Below are 18,720 nucleotides of genomic sequence, written 5' to 3'. Positions count from 1 at the left end.
TGGCAATGTTTTCGACCGACGAACACGGTTTCGATGGTCGGCGGGCAACGGTCGAGCGATATTCGGGCCATGTATGTTGGCAATGTTTTCGACCGACAAATACTTTTTCAAAAGTCGGTGGTCGAATGATCGGGTGATATTCTAATCGTGTATTCACACCATTAATCTAGTAGTAGTTAGTCACATTCAATCTATCAAGAAGAACCTGTCTAGTTGACTAACTACTACTAGATAGACCATGACCTGGACAGACATTTTAAACTAAAGTGCTTATTCAGTCTGTTGATACATTTACAGAGGAACAAGCTAAGGGTGCCCATATACATGAGATGGGTTATTTGGTGGGATCAGGTAATGACTTCATGTCTATAGGAGCAAGAAACCTTGCCTGAGGGCCACTGTCTGCAGAAGCCATCCACTGAGCAGATTAGAAAAATGTGTAATCCTCCTAGGACATAAGCAGCACTTGAAGTCTGCAAGTGCTGCACGTCTCTTCCGCCCTCCATAAGAACAAAGATGGCGTCTAGCCAAGTGGAGCTCCCGTGTTGCCACGCTTGACAGTTGTCTTAAGCGATGCAAGAATCAAGAGCATAGCCTGCAAATACCAAGATGGCTACCTTGAAGTGAACCTGTTACAGGTCATATCTCTAGGTTGACTTTAAAGCGGAATTAAACCCCTCAATTTAACAGTTTAACAAAAAAAAAAAAAAAAAAAAAAGTTACATTCCCGACACGTGCCGGGAGGTCACAAAAAAAAAAAACTAAGCCGCAGCACGTCTAAGGTATAGGATATACCATATGAAAAATAAAAACGACAAATATTGTGCTGCGCAAATACAGTGCAATACAATTTCTTAATATTAAACGATCTAACATATGATAAAAAGTAATGACATAAAGAGTCAATGTATTGGTGAAAAATACATTTAAAAAGTCAATGCAGCAGTAGGAGGTTTATTTCCAAGGGTGTAAAGTCCTCTTCCCGTAATATGTGCTCTTCAGACTTGTTCATAAATGAAAACCCAGTGCTCCATACACCAAGCCACATATATGTGCTTACAAGAGATAGTCTGATTCTCAGCTTCTTGAGGAGTCAAAACACGCTAGAAGTAACTGGTGGTCCGAAACCAATATACTTGGATGCACAGCCCACACTCGTCCGAAAAAAAAAAATCACACGGCAACCAGTTATTACTCAAATAGAAGAAAGGAGCACCAACCTCACATGTCCTAAAATCTTTATGGCAAAATTTATTAAAAAGCAGTTAAAAACCCTTACAAATCTCCTAGGAGAAAAACGGTAATAGATTACAATCCGCAGAATCTGGATGGCGGGCACGCATGCATAATGACGTCGTGATTTTCAGCTCTGCCCTACATACGTTTTGTCAAAAATGACGTAATCGGGCAGTTTGTTGTTATTAAAGTAAATTGTTTGCAAGATAATAATGAATCAATGCTTGACGTCCAGAAGATATACATGCACATTGTCTGGAGTCATTCAAGTATTGATAAGATAGCAAAATAAACAATGAAAACTTTCCTGTCCCACAAATTGCTTTTTCTAGTATGTTGTAAGGGCCGTTTAACGAAACACTCAGGTCATTTTCTTTACAGGGTGGTCAACTTTCAGAATTACGAAAAGGATTCTCGATGGAGTAGGGGAGGATTGGAAACGCCTTTTGGATTTTTACTATTATCCAGAGCTAGATAGGTTTCCCTCCTGCTAACAACAGGCAGGAAGTGAGGGACAATCTAAGACGAGTTTTCATTTTGAGTGGGCTGCCAAAGCGCCACAATGGATGAAAAAACACACTGACTTTTTTTTTTTTCCACACCACAATGCACAGTATACATGCGCTACACTGTAGGGATAGACCGATTATCGGCAAGGCCGATATATCGGGGGCCGATATGCACTTTCCCCTATATATCGGTATTGGCCCTGGAACTGGCAGATATTGCCGATATTTTTTTGACGTCATTCTGCCTTCTTAGGCCATCTCCCTCGCCTTGGACATCCTTGTCTGGAGTCGGGACTTGTCTCGCGGAAGGGTATCACAGCCATACACCCACCCACAGCAGCCCGGTGCCAGCCAGCCACCCACAGCCCCTGTGCCAGCCACCCACCACAGGGTGCCAGACAGCCAGCCACCCACCACAGGGTGCCAGACAGCCAGCCACCCACAGGCCCTGTAGCAGCCAGCCACAGGCACTGTACCAGCCAGCTGCCCACAGGCCCTGTACCAGCCAGCCACCCACAGCCCCTGTGCCAGCCACCTACCTACCACAGGGTGCCAGCCAGCCAGCCACCACAGGGTGCCAGCCAGCCAGCCACCACAGGGTGCCAGCCAGCCAGCCACCACAGGGTGCCAGCAAGCCAGCCATTAAGCATTAAACAAAAATTAACATGTTCAGTACCAGATTTGTGTCAAAAATTGTCTTTATTTTTCAAAACTTTAAATGTACAAAGTATCGGCCCATATCGGCCGATACCGATATGCAATGGCCAAAATATCGGTATCGGCCCTGAAAAAAACATATCGGTCTATCCCTACTACATTGTATTCAGCTTTACAGTACAGTATGTTGAAGCAATATTCACAGTGAATGGCATGACAACACGTTTTAGTGCACATTGCTGTAACACACAAGTGTGAATGGGCCCCTTCAATGTTTTGGCTGGACATACACTTCAAGGGCCCCTTCGCACCACTGTTGTGCAGTTGGTGCACATTGGTGTACTACCAGAACGTACGTGTTGGACAATGCAACTCAAGGAGTGGCAATGCACCAAGGTATGATGCAGTGAGCAATCCTGCCAAATTGGCAAGTTGTGGTGCATTGGGCAGTCTTTTCAAATGAATGGCCTGCCCTAACTCAATCCACATTAACGAGCCTGTGCCTAATGGTAGCAGACCGGGCTGATATGGACAGGCCCTCAGCTTTCAGGGTCATTCTTAGGTTACGTATAAAGGTTTGGGGGACAGGGATGCTTTGGGGGCATAGATGATTGTTGTAAAGCTCCTACACCCAAACTAACATACCAGGGAAAACAATAGAGACCAGCCAAAAAAACGAAACCTGCCAATCCACTAGCCAAAGGAAGTCAGGACAGGTCACAAGCATTTACAGACATAAGATCCAATGTAATCTGGAAATTTTATCTTGCATCTGCAGGCACCTTTTTTAGGTTTGTCTCCATATTCCTAGCACAAAACCCTACGATGACAGGTTTCCAGGCTTTGATGTACCCCTCCCTTGCTCCAGGACGGTTGTCCAGTTTCTGCCCCTCGTGTCCTTCAGGGTGGGATCGGCTCAGTTTTCGAATAATAAACTACAACGAATTAGCATGGGAAGAGAAGGAAAAGTCATACAGCAGGTGGAATTTATGAACAGCCATCCTCCCACTTGATATACAGGTCAGGCTGGACATTTTATAGCCTTGACTTTTACCTGGGGCTGTTGATACAAAACAACTTCTACTGTCGGACGAAGGTGATGATGGCTCTGGGGAAGTTGGTCATCTGCGATTCTGGGAGCAATTACAGATACAACACTCTATTCAGAGATGATTATCAGTCACCGGAAAGACTTGTAGGAGTGACAACATTTTAAAGGGCAGGTGACGGAAATGATACCAATGTTTATGGAGATAACTGCCACCTTCTCTGTGGAAGGAAAGGGGAATAATATTGGTGACCTTTCATAATATTAAAGGGTTACAAGCAAAGTCTGCTCTGCCTTTTATATATCTTGGAACTGGCTTAAAGGTTATAAAAAATAAAAAGTAGTATATGTAGCATTTTGTGTTTCCAGCACTCTTGCAACAAAATCAATGCCCCTAGTATATACCCCTATAGGGTGGCTATGCTGCCATGCACACTCTTCCCGGAGCCACCCTGAAGTGGCAGCTCCCGTCAGGGAGTAAGAAAGTTTGGTAGGAGTTTGAGCAAAGCTTTTGGTACACTCCAGTAAAGGCCATACATGGGCCAACAGAAGATTTAATGCACTGAATGACAATCAACATTTTTGGTACATAAATTAGCACCAGTGGCCAATGGTTTGTGTAATATTTCAGCTAGCTGAAAATTAATTCTCTGTAGACCATTAATATCAGACAAGGTTATCAATACAAGCGATCGTTTAGAGTAGTGGTCTTCAAGCTGGGGGCCAGATGTAGCCCTTTGCTTGCTTTTATCTGACCCTTACGTCTAGTACACACCATAAGAATATCGGACAAATGATCGTCCTTTTTTTTTTGCATGCTAGTCTCATATTGAAAACCAATAGCATACTAATGTTAAGAAAATTCTCGTACAACATAATACAACTTCAGAAGTGATGGAATGTATTGTATTGTATTCTTTCATTTCCGAACATGTGTGGTCTTGGCCACACAATTTTTTTCATACAAATACAATACAAATTAGATCAAAATCATTTGTTCCGTTATAGCATGAGAACATTTTTTGTGCTTTTCCCTTCAGATAATTTTGCATGAACTGTCGTGATCGGGTCTTGAAAGCTATGTGTACGAATGATCAGATTATTGGACAACTTTCCTCCGAAAGTGGCATTTTAAGTCTGATTTTCTCATCATATGTACTAAGCATTAGGGGGTTATCCCTCCCACTGACATTAGGCACTATTCCTCCCACTGACACCAAAGATGAGGCACAATTTTTTTCACTGACACCAACAGTGGTGCACTGTTCATCCCACCGACACTAATAATGCGGCACTATACCTACCACTACTAATAACGGGGCACTATTCCTCCCACTGACACCAACGATGGGACACTATTGCTACCAATGCTGGGGCACTATACCTACCACTACTACCAATGATGGGACACTAATCCTCCCACTGACACAATGATGGGGCACTATTACTACCAATGATGGGACACTCATCCTCCTACTGACACAATGATGGGGCACTATTACTACCAATGATGGGGCACTATTCCTCCCACTAATACCAATGAAGGGGCACTATTCCTTCCACTAATATCATTAATGGGGCACTATTCCTCCTCTTATTGGCCACAAGTGCTATGCAATTTATTCACTCCCACTGGACAACAAAGCCATAGACATTGTCTACTACCACTGATCCCGGGGAATTTTTTACTCCACAATCGGGCCCCCCTGAGGTCTGAAGGACAGTAAATTAGCCCTTTGTTTAGATAGTTTGGAGACCACTGATTTGAAGGACAGAGGTATATTTATATACAATAATCAGTATATACAGTATATCAGGGGTGGACAAATGAATATGGAATTCAGGAGTCAGTCTGTCCAATTGAGGAGCCAAGCTATATTTTTTACCAGGGTTCCATGGAACCTTAGGGTTCCTCCAGGGATTCCTTGAGCTGTGATCGATTGACCTCCAATTTGATGGATATAGCATAGCTCCTGAAGGACAGTAAATTAGCCCTTTGTTTAGATAGTTTGGAGACCACTGATTTGAAGGACAGAGGTATATTTATATACAATAATCAGTATATACAGTATATCAGGGGTGGACAAATTAATATGGAATTCAGGAGCCAGTCTGTCCAATTGAGGAGCCAAGCTATATTTTTTACCAGGGTTCCATGGAACCTTAGGGTTCCTCCAAGGATTCCTTGAGCTGTGATAAATTGACCTCCAATTTGATGGATCTAGCATAGCTCCGGGGTCAATGCCACTTGACAATACCATCTACACAACACCAATGGTCTTTTTATCTGTCTATAAGAGTGGCATTCTGACCACAACTGGAGGGCATTCTTTCAAAAGACCATCAAGGTTTTTTTCCACCGAATTGGTTTTAGCAGGAGTTCCCCAAGACCTGAAAAGGATGTCAAGGGTTCCTCTGGGGCCCCAAGACCTGAAAAGGATGTCAAGGGTTCCTCTGGGGCCCCAAGACCTGAAAAGGATGTCAAGGGTTCCTCTGGGGTAAAAGTTTGAGAAAGGCCAAACTAGAGAAAACATTAAAAGTTGGGTACCACCTGTAATTTTTATTTCAGCTACCTGGCGCAGAGGATTTGTCCAGACCTGATATCAACATATTAGTGTGCATGGTGTTTAGAGTCTAATTAATGTACGCTGGTACCAGTGCTTTAAGTGGCCCAAAAGAGGTGCCAGTACTCTATTATAGCCTATAAATTTCCCCCCCCCCCACCCCACATCAAGGTCCCCACAGAGCACCTGGCCTGGGCTGGGACTCTGGAGCAGGGGGACTCACTGGTGGGGACTGGTCTGGCTCTTGGGTGGGAAATATTCTTGGGGGGGGGGGGGCAATTGAGGGCGCAGATGTCCAAAATGAGCGTACTGGTACGCTAAGGTGCACTGAGAGGTGGCGGTATGCTCAAGAGCCATATTTGGAAGTGGCGGTACTGGGAGTACCAGTGCCTACCAGCCCACTTAAAGCACTGGCTGGTACCATAAAAATATTTTAGAGTGGGAGGGCAGCACTGGGCAGATATGGCCAATAAATAGGATGGAATTAGCTGGGTGTCCCTTGTGTCGGAGAAAGTGATGCACAAAGTATTGAAGGTTTTTTTCCTTGCAGTGAAAGCCGTGCATGGCTAGAGGATGAGCGGGGAGGAAGGAGGCCTTTGTTTTGTGCCTTTCTTTCAGGATGGATAGAGAAGGCAGCCCTGCTGTGCCTAGTCAGAGGTCTCCGTGTCATTATGAGATGGGAGAATGGGGTATTGTGTCCCCCCTCCCAGCATTCCCTGGTTCAATAAGTTACTCCATTGTTCCTCTTCGTGATCAATGCCCCGAGCTGTGTTGAAATCTCCGGAGCTGAGCTGCATCCAACAGAGAGATCAGATCCATTGTGCGGGCTAATCTGCTCCTTAGGATTCTTTATCTCGATCAATGAATGAAAGCCTTCACCTACGCCAATCCAATTCTGGACCTATTAGGAAAATCTCCTTCACTCTACCTTGTGGTGGCATGCAGCATTTCTTGGTGGCTTGGGGCCCATGGGCTTCCCCATGCAATGCATGTAAAAAATTTCAATGGCACAACGCACTGGTGGGTACAGGTCCCAGATAGTACTGGCCAAAAATCGAAAAATACTTCTGCCCTAATTCATGTTAAAGAACAAACATTTACCCAGATGAAGTAACTGGAGTGAAGATGATGAATTACAGCTCAGCCTTCTATTTACCGGAATCTCTGAAAACTCCTTCACACGATACAAAGAGAGAAAAAAAGAGCAATTAATTATGTTCGGCGTGGTCACGCTAGCCTTTGTTATGCATCGACGAAGCAGCAAAACACTAAATCCCTTTCTGCCGAAAGAAAAGGAAAACAGCGCTGAGCCGGGCTTTACCAACAAAATCTACATTTCATTTAACACCGCTAGAAGAAAAAAAAAATGAGGCAACAAAATAATAATACTACACAAATATTACTACGCACCTTTCTATCCCTCATTCACACAACTGTCATTCCTGTGTTTTCATGCTTTGTTAACTCATACCAATGCACATATTTGTGGATATTGTTTGTTACATAATGCATTGGGGAGGGGGTAAAACTGAACCCTACTGACATCTTACAGTGCGTTTTTCTTTGTCTTTTTTTTCCCAAAGAGCAAAGTTGAAAATAAGGTTGATGTAAACCAGGGGTCCCCAAACTATGACTCATGGGCCACAACAAGATTTTAGCCAGGCTGCAGCTAGTAGGGTCAGCGGTGTATTCTCAATGTGCACCGATTGAGTATTATGGTCTATGCTTCTGATGTAAAAGGGGACTGTGATGGGGACCTTGATGTAAGGGGGGTGGGGGGATTCTGATGGGGACCTTGATGTTAGGGGGGCTCTGATGGGGACCCAGGTGTAAAGGGGGGGGCTCTGATAGGGACCCTGATTTAAGATGGAGGCAACGGTGGGGATCCTGATGTAAGATGGGGGCTCCGATGGGGACCCTGATGTAAGATGGAGGCTCCGATGGGGTCCCCGATGTAAGATGGAGGCTCCGATGGGGTCCCCTATGTAAGATGGAGGCTCCGATGGGGTCCCCGATGTAAGATGGAGGCTCCGATGGGGTCCCTGACGCAAGATGGAGGCTACGATGGGGACCCTGATGCAAGATGGAGGCTCTGATGGGGATCCTGATGTAAGATGGAGGCTCCGATGGGGACCCTGATGTAAGGGGGAGGGCTCCGATGGGGACCCTGATGTAAGGGGGAGGGCTCCGATGGGGACCCTGATGTAAGGGGGAGGGCTCCGATGGGGACCTTGATGTAGGGGGGGCTCTAATGGGGACCCAGGTGTAAGGGGGGGCTTCGATGGGGACCCTGATGTAAGATGGGGGAAACGATGGGGACTCTGATGTAAGATAGGGGCTCAGATGGGGACCCTGATGTAAGAGGGGGGCAACAATGGGGATCTTGATGTAAGATGGGGCAACGAGGGGTACCCTGATTTAAGATGGGGGCTCCGAGGGGAACCCTGATGTAAAATGGGGGCTCCAATGGGGAACCTTATGTAAGATGGGGGCTCCGAGGGGAACCCTGATATAAGATGGGGGCAAGGAAGGGGGCCCTGATGTAAGATGAGGGCAATCATGGGGACCCTGATGCAAGATGGGGCAACCATGGGGACCCTGATGCAAGATGGGGAAACTATGGGGACCCTGATGCAAGATGGGGAAACTATGGGGACCCTGATGCAAGATGGGGAAACTATGGGGACCCTGATGCAAGATGGGGAAACTATGGGGACCCTGATGCAAGATGGGGAAACTATGGGGACCCTGATGTAAGATGGGGCAACCATGGGGACACTGATGTAAGATGAGGGCAATGAGGGTGACCCTAATGTAAGATGGGGGCAATGAGGGGGATCCTGATGTAAGACAGGGGCTCAGATAGGGACCCTAATATAAGATGGGGGTTCTGATAGGGACCCTAATGTAAGATGTTTGGAGACCCCTGATGTAAACCCTAACTAGATTATATTATATTTACTTTGCTAAGACACCGTATCATAAACCGCTTTTTCATTTTAAAATCATTGATAAGGTTTTTAAAAAAATACTGATCTCCTGCAACAGTAGACAATGCCTAGGTAATGAAACCATCACTTGAAGTCTCCCTGGAATGCAGAGTGACCCTTGTAGGGTCTAGGATATTATCTGCATGGGGTTTGTACATTCTTCCCATGCTTGTGTGGGTACTCTGTGGTTATTCCAGTTTCCTCCCACAATCCCCAAAATATCACTAGTAGGTTGAATGGCTTCTTTCAAAATTGCACAACTGTGTGTGCATGACTTGGGCATTGTAAGCTCAAGTCAACCGTGGCCAGCCTGTCCCCACGGTCAACCGTGGCCAGCCTGTCCCCACGGTCAACCGTGGCCAGCCTGTCCCCACGGTCAACCCTTGCCAGCCTGTCACCCATGGTCAACCGTGGCCAGCCTGTCACCCATGGTCAACCGTGGCCAGCCTGTCACCCATGGTCAACCGTGGCCAGCCTGTCACCCATGCTCAACCGTGGGCAAGCCTGTCACCCATGCTCAACCGTGGCCAGCCTGTCACCCATGGTCAACTGTGGCTAGCCTGTCACCCATGGTCAACCGTGGCCAGCCTGTCACCCATGGTCAACCGTGGCTAGCCTGTCCCCCATGGTCAACCGTGGCTAGCCTGTCCCCCATGGTCAAGCTTGGCCAGCTTGTCCCCTATTGCCAGCTTAAACCCTTTCACACACATGGCCCCCTATGGACAACCATGGCCAGCCTGTCCCCCCATGGCTAACCGTAGCCAGCCTGCCCCCTGTGGCCAACCGTAGCCAGCCTATCCCCCTTGGTCAACCTGTCCCCCCATGGCTAACCGTAGCCAGCCTGCCCCCCGTGGCCAACCGTAGCCAGCCTATCCCCCTTGGTCAACCTGTCCCCCCTTGGCCAACCTGTCCCCCATGGCCAACCGTAGCCAGCCTTTCTCCCATGGCCAGCTTGTCCCCATGGCTAACCTGCCCCCCATAGCCAATCTGCCCCCATGGTCAAGCATGGCCAGCTTGTCCCCTATGGCCAGCCTAAACCCTTTCAAACACACACACACACACACACACACACACACACACACTGTACAAACATACATACATATCACACACACTAAAAGACAGCCACTGCATGAGGCTACCAGACAAGATGGCTGCTGATACCACCGAAATAATCTAAAAATCGTCTTTCTCCTGGATACAGTCAGCAGTCAGTGACAAGCACAGCTTGACAAACCAGATCAAACAAAAGGGCTGCAAGGTTAAACAATATGTATGTTTTCTATGATAACCTTTATGGCACTCTTTTGAAGGAGGAACCGTACAGCAGGTTTGTGCAGTATGGAGGACAAAGCCTGGGGACGGTCAGACCGTAAATCAATTTCTGTACTGCTGGAGGGTAACTGCCAAAAAAAGGGTCAGCATTTCATAGAGATTTCACAATGAGGGTTCCCTCTGTCAATGGTAGTTGCTGCAACATCACCGATATCAGCTCTGCACATAGGGCTACACTGAGGGACTGTATGTGAAGCATATTATCCCAAACGTAGCATGTGCAGATAAATAGGATCTTCAGGTCTTTTTTAATTAAAATAGAAAAATAAAAAGCATATTCACAAAGCAGGCAAAAATTTTGGATCAGTCGCATAGCCAAGATTTGCCGCCGATTTTCCTGACAGCTGCCCTGCACCAAAGGGATCCACTTTCAAAGATTCCCATGTACTGTACATGAAAGCTGTCCGCACTTGTTGGGTCAATGGTGTGCCTTCAGTGCCAAGGGGCCTTTTGGATTAGTAAGTAAACCCAACTAATGTCATCTCTATCCAGCCTAATCGCCAAGTCAGGCCTCAGGTGGTACAGGGACTCGGTGACCCAGAACTTCCCATACACTGGTGTTTGATGTGAATCGTTGGAACATGTCCATGCATCCAACACCTGGTTAATTCCATCCTGCTCAAGAGCGTAAGACCACACTACCAAGCCGTCCTCCCACATCCACCTCCCATTGATGGCTCAGGACTCTTCCCCTCCGTCACACCCAGCTATACATTCACCGAGACGCAGGTGCAGGATGCTCCGATTTCCTGCCATCTGTTTCTATAGATCTCTACTCCTGGGAACGTTGAAGAACAGAAACAGACCCTAAACAGAAGGTTACCATGAAGACGGGTTATCAAATCAACTTGTAATTGTTTACTTAGGGCTCATTCAAACCTTGGCGTCTTGCTGCATTGTGTTAAAGCCCATGCGTTATCTGCATATTACCATGCGTTTCACTAAGGCAACCCATTCAAATGAATGGGCCGCCAATGCACCAGAGCTAAAGTTTCACACCAGATGACTTCACAGATCTAAAATAAATACGCAAAGCATACCAAGACTCAAGTAAGAATACATGGACCTTCTGTATTTAGACATTTGCTCATACTGGATTTTAGCTTTAACTATGGAAACAAAAAATAATGTTCAGCGGCCTGGACAATTTTTTTAGCATACGCTTTTGCTTGCTTATTGCCTGTACAGTGGCTGTACTGCAAGAGATAACGTTTCCTTGAATTGGTGATAAATGTAGGGAAGTTGTCCTCAATCCCCAGGCCATGAGCTACTGTCAGGGTGCAGCCTCTCTCCTACCCAGCCTCCAGCCAGCTGATGATCCCCTAACCTCCCTCATTGCCTCCCAGCTTCCAAAGTGTCCAGCAGTTTCCCTCAACCTCCTGCAGTGCTCCCAGGCCCCCTACCTCCTACAGTGTTCCCCAGCCCCCTGCAGTGCCTCCCTAGTTTGCCGCAGTACCTCCAGCCCTCCAAAGTACCCAAATCCTCCAGCCCTGCGGTGCACTCCAGTCTTCTAGAGAGAACTCCATGTACCCCAGCCTCCAACAATATCCCACAATGCCTGACCCCTTACCCAGTTACTGTAGTGCACTTCAGTCTTTCCCCACAGTTCCCCCAGCCCCCCAAAAGTCCCTGCAGTGCACTCTAGTCTGCTAGAGAGACCTTCATTCTCTCACAGTACCCCCAGCCTCCAACAGTGTCCTACAATGACATCCAGTCTCTCCAGTGTACTCTGGTCTGCTGGGTAGACCTCCAACCCCCCACAGTACCCCCAGCCTCCAACAGTGTCCTACAATGACATCCTGTCTCTCCAGTGTACTCTGGTCTGCAGGGTAGACCTCCAACCCCCCACAGTACCCCCAGCCTCCAACAGTGTCCTACAATGACATCCTGTCTCTCCAGTGTACTCTGGTCTGCTGGGTAGACCTCCAACCCCCCACAGTACCCATAGGATCCAACAGTGTCCTACAACACCCCCTGTCCCTGCAGTGCAATCAAGCCTGCTGTAAAAGGCCTCCAACTCCCCATAGTATCCCCAGCCTCCAACAGTGTCCCACAATGCCCTCCAGTCCCTGCAATGAGCTCTAGTCTGCTGGCGAGACTACCAGGCCCCAACAGTACCCCCAGCCTCCAACAGTGTCCCACAATGCCCTCCAGTCCCCGCAGTGAGCTCTAGTCTGCTGGAGAGACCTCCATGCCCCCACAGTACCCCCAGCCTCCAACAGTGTCCTAGAATGCCCCCCCCCCCCCCTCTCAGTCCCTGTAGTGTACTCAAGCCTACTGGAAGGACTTCCAACCTCCTATAGTACCCCCAGCCTTGAATGGTGTCCCCAAGTACCCCTCAGTCCCTGGGACCTCCAGCCCTCTCCAGAGTCTTTAGCCCCCACAGTTACCCTCCAGCTCCTTCCAAAAACCTTATCCCCTACAGGGCTACCAAGTCTGCCTCCAAGTCCTTTAACCCCCATTATCCACAGTGACACCCAACCCCATCCAGAGCCCTTCAGTTGTTTTCCCATACTTTTGTGGGAGTATAAACCTTTTTTACTGTTGGGGCATTGAAGGTTTTGGAAGAATTTTCTGGGCCCTGGTCTCCCTCAATAAGGTTGAGAACCATTGAAGTAGTGAACACTGCACAGCTATGAAGTCCGCTCATAACTGAGATTCTGGTGGACCCCTAGCTTGCCCAGAGTACCCAATTCAAAAACTACTGAAACTTTCTGGAAAAAAAATCAGAAAACCTCAGATCACAAATCAGATTGGGAGGACTCCTTGGAAACATCCAATGACACTGAGGTTCCAGACACCAAAATATTTTTGATCCTGACTTCAAAAGAGAAAGCCCCCATATACAGCATTTACCAGTCAACAGTCCTCCAAGCCGGGAATGTCACTGGACGAGTTCCATGAATTCTTTCATGGGTTTTCATGACAAGGGCTTCTGCATACAAAGTAAGACCAACCCTCCAGGTATCCAGCAGGATCAGCTGATACATAGCCTACAATGTACTCTGATAAAAATAGAAAGGAGCAAAAAAAAAAAAAACTATTTTTCACCCCAAATTTGACAGACACTGTATATTTGTGTGTCAACCTTTTAAAAAAGCTGAGAGTAATAGTAATCAAAATTGCAGTGCTGAACTTCAAAGAGAAAAATAAAACAATCCAGTCCTCCGATTTACACAGCCCTGCCACAGAGCAAATAGAGATTACATGTGTCATCTCTGAGCTGGTAATTCAGTCCAGGAAGTGGGATAGTGATCCTGGATGATGCCTGAACAAAGATGGCACCATCCTTTTGGAAAGCAAAAATAAAGAGCTTTTGTCAGGGGGACTAATGACTCATTTCTTCCTCTGAGATAAGTAACCACTGAAAAATTTTCCCATTGCCCACCAATGTAGGGGAATTTTTCCTACTGACCACCAATGTAAGGAACATTCTTCCCACTGATCACCAATGTAAGGAACATTCTTCCCACTGACCACCAATGTAAGGGACATTCTTCCCACTGATCACCAATGTAAGGGACATTCTTCCCACTGATCACCAATGTAAGGAACATTCTTCCCACTGATCACCAATGTAAGGGACATTCTTCCCACTGATCACCAATGTAAGGAACATTCTTCCCACTGACCACCAATGTAAGGAGCATTCTTCCCACTGACTACCAATATAAGGGACATTCTTCCCACTGATCACCAATGTAAGGAACATTCTTCCCACTGACCACCAATGTAAGGGACATTCTTCCCACTGATCACCAATGTAAGGGACATTCTTCCCACTGATCACCAATGTAAGGAACATTCTTCCCACTGATCACCAATGTAAGGGACATTCTTCCCACTGATCACCAATGTAAGGAACATTCTTCCCACTGACCACCAATGTAAGGGACATTCTTCCCACTGACTACCAATATAAGGGACATTCTTCTCACTGACCACCAATGTAAGGGACATTCTTCCCACTGACTACCAATGTAAGGAGCATTCCTCTCACTGACCACCAATGTAAGGGACATTCTTCTCACTGACCACCAATGTAAGGGACATTCTTCTCACTGACCACCAATGTAAGGGACATTCTTCCCACTGACCACCAATGTAAGGGACATTCTTCCCACTGATCACCAATGTAAGGGACATTCTTCTCACTGACCACCAATGTAAGAAACACTCTTCCCACAGACCACCAATGTAGGGAAAATTCCTCCCACTGACCACTAAATGTAAGGGACATTCTTCCCACTGATCACCATGTACCGTGAGGTGTAGATATAGTAATTAGTAGCAGGGGTTCCCTGAGACCTGAAAGTTATTGAGAAAGTCTAACTTGGTGTATAGGTCCACTTTAAGTGTTATGAATCAACATGATACAAGCTAGACATTTTTTTTAAGAAAAATCAAACTCACCTCCATGGCCAGAGCCGCGGTCTGCTGGTCGTAGTGGTTGAGGAGATTGGGCATGAAGGTGGTATTGTACGAGAGATCCTGACACATTCGTAGTGTGATGGGCTCACAAGCAAACAGGCTGTGTCCCATGGCTCCTTGTACAAGAGCAAAAGACATCCAGAAGATAAGGGCCATGATGGATCCATACAGAGCCATAGTGTCCTTCAAATCCTAGCTGTCCTCCACAGTCCCATGGATGGACGGCTCTTGTGACGGGGCTTCCAGTAAGCATTGATCATAGAGGGCTTTCCGACACATTCCCTGCGGTCAGAAAACCAGGATCATTTGGTGTCCTCCTTAGACACGGGTTCATAATTTCTCCTTAGCGAATTCCCAGGTGTCAACCACACTCCCAAACCACAGTCTCCATGTTTCCTCCAAAGAAATAATATCCACGAGTCTTCCAGAGCTGCGGAAAAAAAGGACACAAAGTGAAAATTTGTTCTTCAAAAAAATTGGATGAACAAGTAATGAATGATTCTAGATGCATTTGTGACAATTGTCATTCATTGACCATAATCCTCAACCACAAACATTCATTTCTAAGCAAAAACGTTATCCACTACTCCCACTCACCTTCTTGGCTAGCTAGGTGCCCAAAGTCGGTGACAAACCGTAAAATGCTTTGCATGAAGCATACCATCTGGGACCTTCTGTCTAATGTGTTTCACCAAAATTGGCAAGAAGCCTTGGGGTTATCCTAATTTTGGGTGAAACCCATCAGAAATGAGCTTTGCATGCTTCTCCTAAAAAATAATCTATGGTGCGCCACTGGAGCTTCTCACAATGTGCATTAGAAGCCACAGCATTTCGGATAAAGCCTGCCTCTTTTCCCAGTTGGAGGACATCCAGAATCATCCAGCCTAAGGATCTCCAAATTTTCTAAGCAAAGGGCCAGTTTCCTGTTCTTCGGGCTTTGGGGGGGCCAGACTGTGGCCAGTGGGAGTAGAAAATGCCCCGGCACTAGTACCCCATCATTAGTTTTAATGGGAGGAATAGTACCCCATGAATCTCCAAGCAAAAAGGTTATCTGCCACTCCCAACTTTCACTCAACTTGTTAGCTAGCTAGGTGCCCAAAGTCGATGACACTCCGTAAAATACCGTGAGCGAAGATTTATTGTTTTGAGTAAACACCACCATCTGGGATCTTCTTTCTGACGTGTTTTACCAAAATTGGGCCGAAGCCTCAGGGTTATCCTAATTTTGGGTGAAACCCATCAGAAAGCTACTTTGCGTGCTTCACCTAAAAAGGAATATATGGTGTGCTGCCGGAGCTTCTCAGAATGTGCATTAGAAGCCACAGCAAGTCAGATAAAGCCTGCCTCATTTGCTGGTTGAAGAACATCCAGTATCATCTAGCCCAAAGGTCTCCAAACCTTCTAGGTAAAAGACCAGTTTACTGTCCTCCAGGATTTAGGGTGGCCAGACTGTGGCCAGTGGGAGTAGAAAATGCCCCGGCACCAGTGCCCCATCATTGGTTTTAATGGGAGGAATAGTGCCCCATTGTCAATATAAATGAGAAGAATAGTTCCCCATTGATGGTGTCAGTAGGGGTAATGGTGCTCCATCATTGGTGTCAGTAGGGGGAATGGTGCTCCATCATTGGTGTCAGTAGGGGGAATGGTGCTCCATCATTGGTGTCAGTAGGGGGAATGGTGCTCCATCATTGGTGTCAGTAGGGGTAATGGTACTCCATCATTGGTGTCAGTAGGGGTAATGGTGCTCCATCATTGGTGTCAGTAGGGGTAATGGTCCTCCATCATTAGTGTCAGTAGGGGGAATGGTGCTCCATCATTTGTGTCAGTAGGGGTAATGGTGCTCCATCATTGGTGTCAGTAGAGGTAATGGTCCTCCATCATTGGAGTCAGTAGGGGTAATGGTGCTCCATCATTGGTGTCAGTAGGGGGAATGGCGCTCCATCATTGGTGTCAGTAGGGGGAATGGCGCTCCATCATTGGTGTCAGTAGGGGGAATGGCGCTCCATCATTGGTGTCAGTAGGGGGAATGGCGCTCCATCATTGGTGTCAGTAGGGGGAATGGTGCTCCATCATTGGTGTCAGTAGGGGGAATGGTGCTCCATCATTGGTGTCAGTAGGGGTAATGGTACTCCATCATTGGTGTCAGTAGGGGGAATGGTGCTCCATCATTGGTGTCAGTAGGGGGAATGGTGCTCCATCATTGGTGTCAGTAGGGGGAATGGTGCTCCATCATTTGTGTCAGTAGGGGTAATGGTGCTCCATCATTGGTGTCAGTAGGGGTAATGGTGCTCAATCATTGATGTCAGTAGGGGGAATGGCGCTCCATCATTGGTGTCAGTAGGGGGAATGGTGCTCCATCATTGGTGTCAGTAGGGGGAATGGTGCTCCATCATTGGTGTCAGTAGGGGGAACGGTGCTCCATCATTGATGTCAGTAGGGGGAATGGTGCTCCATCATTGGTGTCAGTAGGGGGAACGGTGCTCAATCATTGGTGTCAGTAGGGGGGAACAGTGCTCAATCATTGCTGTCAGTAGGGGGAACGGTGCTCAATCATTTGTGTCAGTAGGGGGAACGGTGCTCCATCATTGGTGTCAGTAGGGGTAATGGTGCTCCATCATTGATGTCAGTAGGGGGAACAGTGCTCCATCGTTGGTGTAAGTAGGGGGAATAGAGCCCCAAAAGCCAGATAAAGGCAAGCAAAGGGCCACATCAGGCCCCCTGGTTTGCAGTTTGGAGACCACTGATATACTTGTTTCCTCACTAGCTTGATTGTTCCTGCCTGATCTCTTCCATTCATTGGATTTCAGTTCTTCTATTCATAGAGGCTTGGCTTCACATGTGGGTGTTACCTGGGGTGGTCATGTAGAACATTGCCTAGGATTGCCCACTCCTCCAGACTGACTGACACCCACCCATCAAGGTATTTCGATATTTCCTTAAATCCTTCCACTGCTTGCACCAGGCCTGAGGGCTCTTGAGCGGAGAACTGAGGCAAGGGGCTGTGATGTGTACAGCACCCTACGGTCCCTCCCATCAGCCATGATCTGCCTGAATTGCATTGCGAAGCACAGAGACCTAGTCTAAAATAAGGTATGTAATGAAAACAGAAAGGTTTTATGTAAAGCATGTAGATGGGGGGTAGGGAAGGCAAAATTGAAAAAAACATACGCTTTCACAGAACTCGGCTTGTAAATGTATTTGATAAAACAGGTTGGCAAAGGAAACAGGAGCTTCGCAAATCCCGTAGGAAGGGGAGGGAAGCAGGATCTGCAATTATATTTAATACCGGATTAGGTAGGTAAGCCGTTGGAAACAGGATGGAGAGACGCTAACTGTACAGGTCTATGGGAGGTGTCAATGGCACTGCACCAGGTACTGCTATCCATATACATACGCTGCCTGCGATCGCCAACCACCGCTGGATTCCAGCTTTCCAGCTCCTCACTGGCTCTAACCCATCCCAGGAAATACGATTATAATTATTTATATTATAAGTTTTCAGGCTAACATCAGTGTTTGATAATTATTGTCCCGTGGGCTTTAAACGTTGACATTTATTGCAAAATATATTAAAGTGGACCTAGCATTGCATATATTTCCACGTAACACTTCACAGAAATCACAGTACTCCCCCTGATGCTCCGTTTCCACTAGTGGGACTTGTCATGCGACATTGGACACAAAAAGTCGCATGACAAGTCAGAGCCCATTGATTTCAATGGCACCCGTTCCAATCTATACGACCTAAAGTTCCAGCGACTTTGAAAAGGTGCCTGTACTACTTAGATGCGACTTTGAGTGAGAAAGTGTAAAGTCAGATCAAAATTGCACTCAAAGTTGCATCAAAGTCGCACTCTAAATCACATAACTTTGGAGTCGCACTAGTGGAAACGAACCCTGACACTGCCTTTGTTCTCCAGAAGGATGGCGCAACCTTTGCTAAGGTATCAACC

The 18,720-nt window shown here is 46.8% G+C and overlaps 1 protein-coding gene across 2 annotated transcripts in view; it reads right to left on the bottom strand.

Annotated features, from left to right (window-relative positions):
- The window catches only part of FZD3 (frizzled class receptor 3), a 160,896-nt gene that overhangs the window by 117,156 nt on the left and 25,020 nt on the right, over positions 1 to 18,720 (bottom strand). For both annotated transcript variants that reach the window (XM_082251142.1, XM_082251143.1), the window contains exon 2: positions 14,750 to 15,188. In XM_082251142.1, coding sequence (XP_082107268.1) covers positions 14,750 to 14,944 — 195 coding nt within the window. In that variant the 5' untranslated portion in view covers positions 14,945 to 15,188. The remainder of the gene's footprint in view (positions 1 to 14,749; positions 15,189 to 18,720) is intronic.

This window comes from Pelophylax lessonae (assembly GCF_965119305.1).
Source record: "Pelophylax lessonae genome assembly, chromosome: 3".
In the NCBI taxonomy this organism is placed as follows: domain Eukaryota; kingdom Metazoa; phylum Chordata; class Amphibia; order Anura; family Ranidae; genus Pelophylax; species Pelophylax lessonae.
This window is presented reverse-complemented; position numbering and strand designations above follow the sequence as displayed.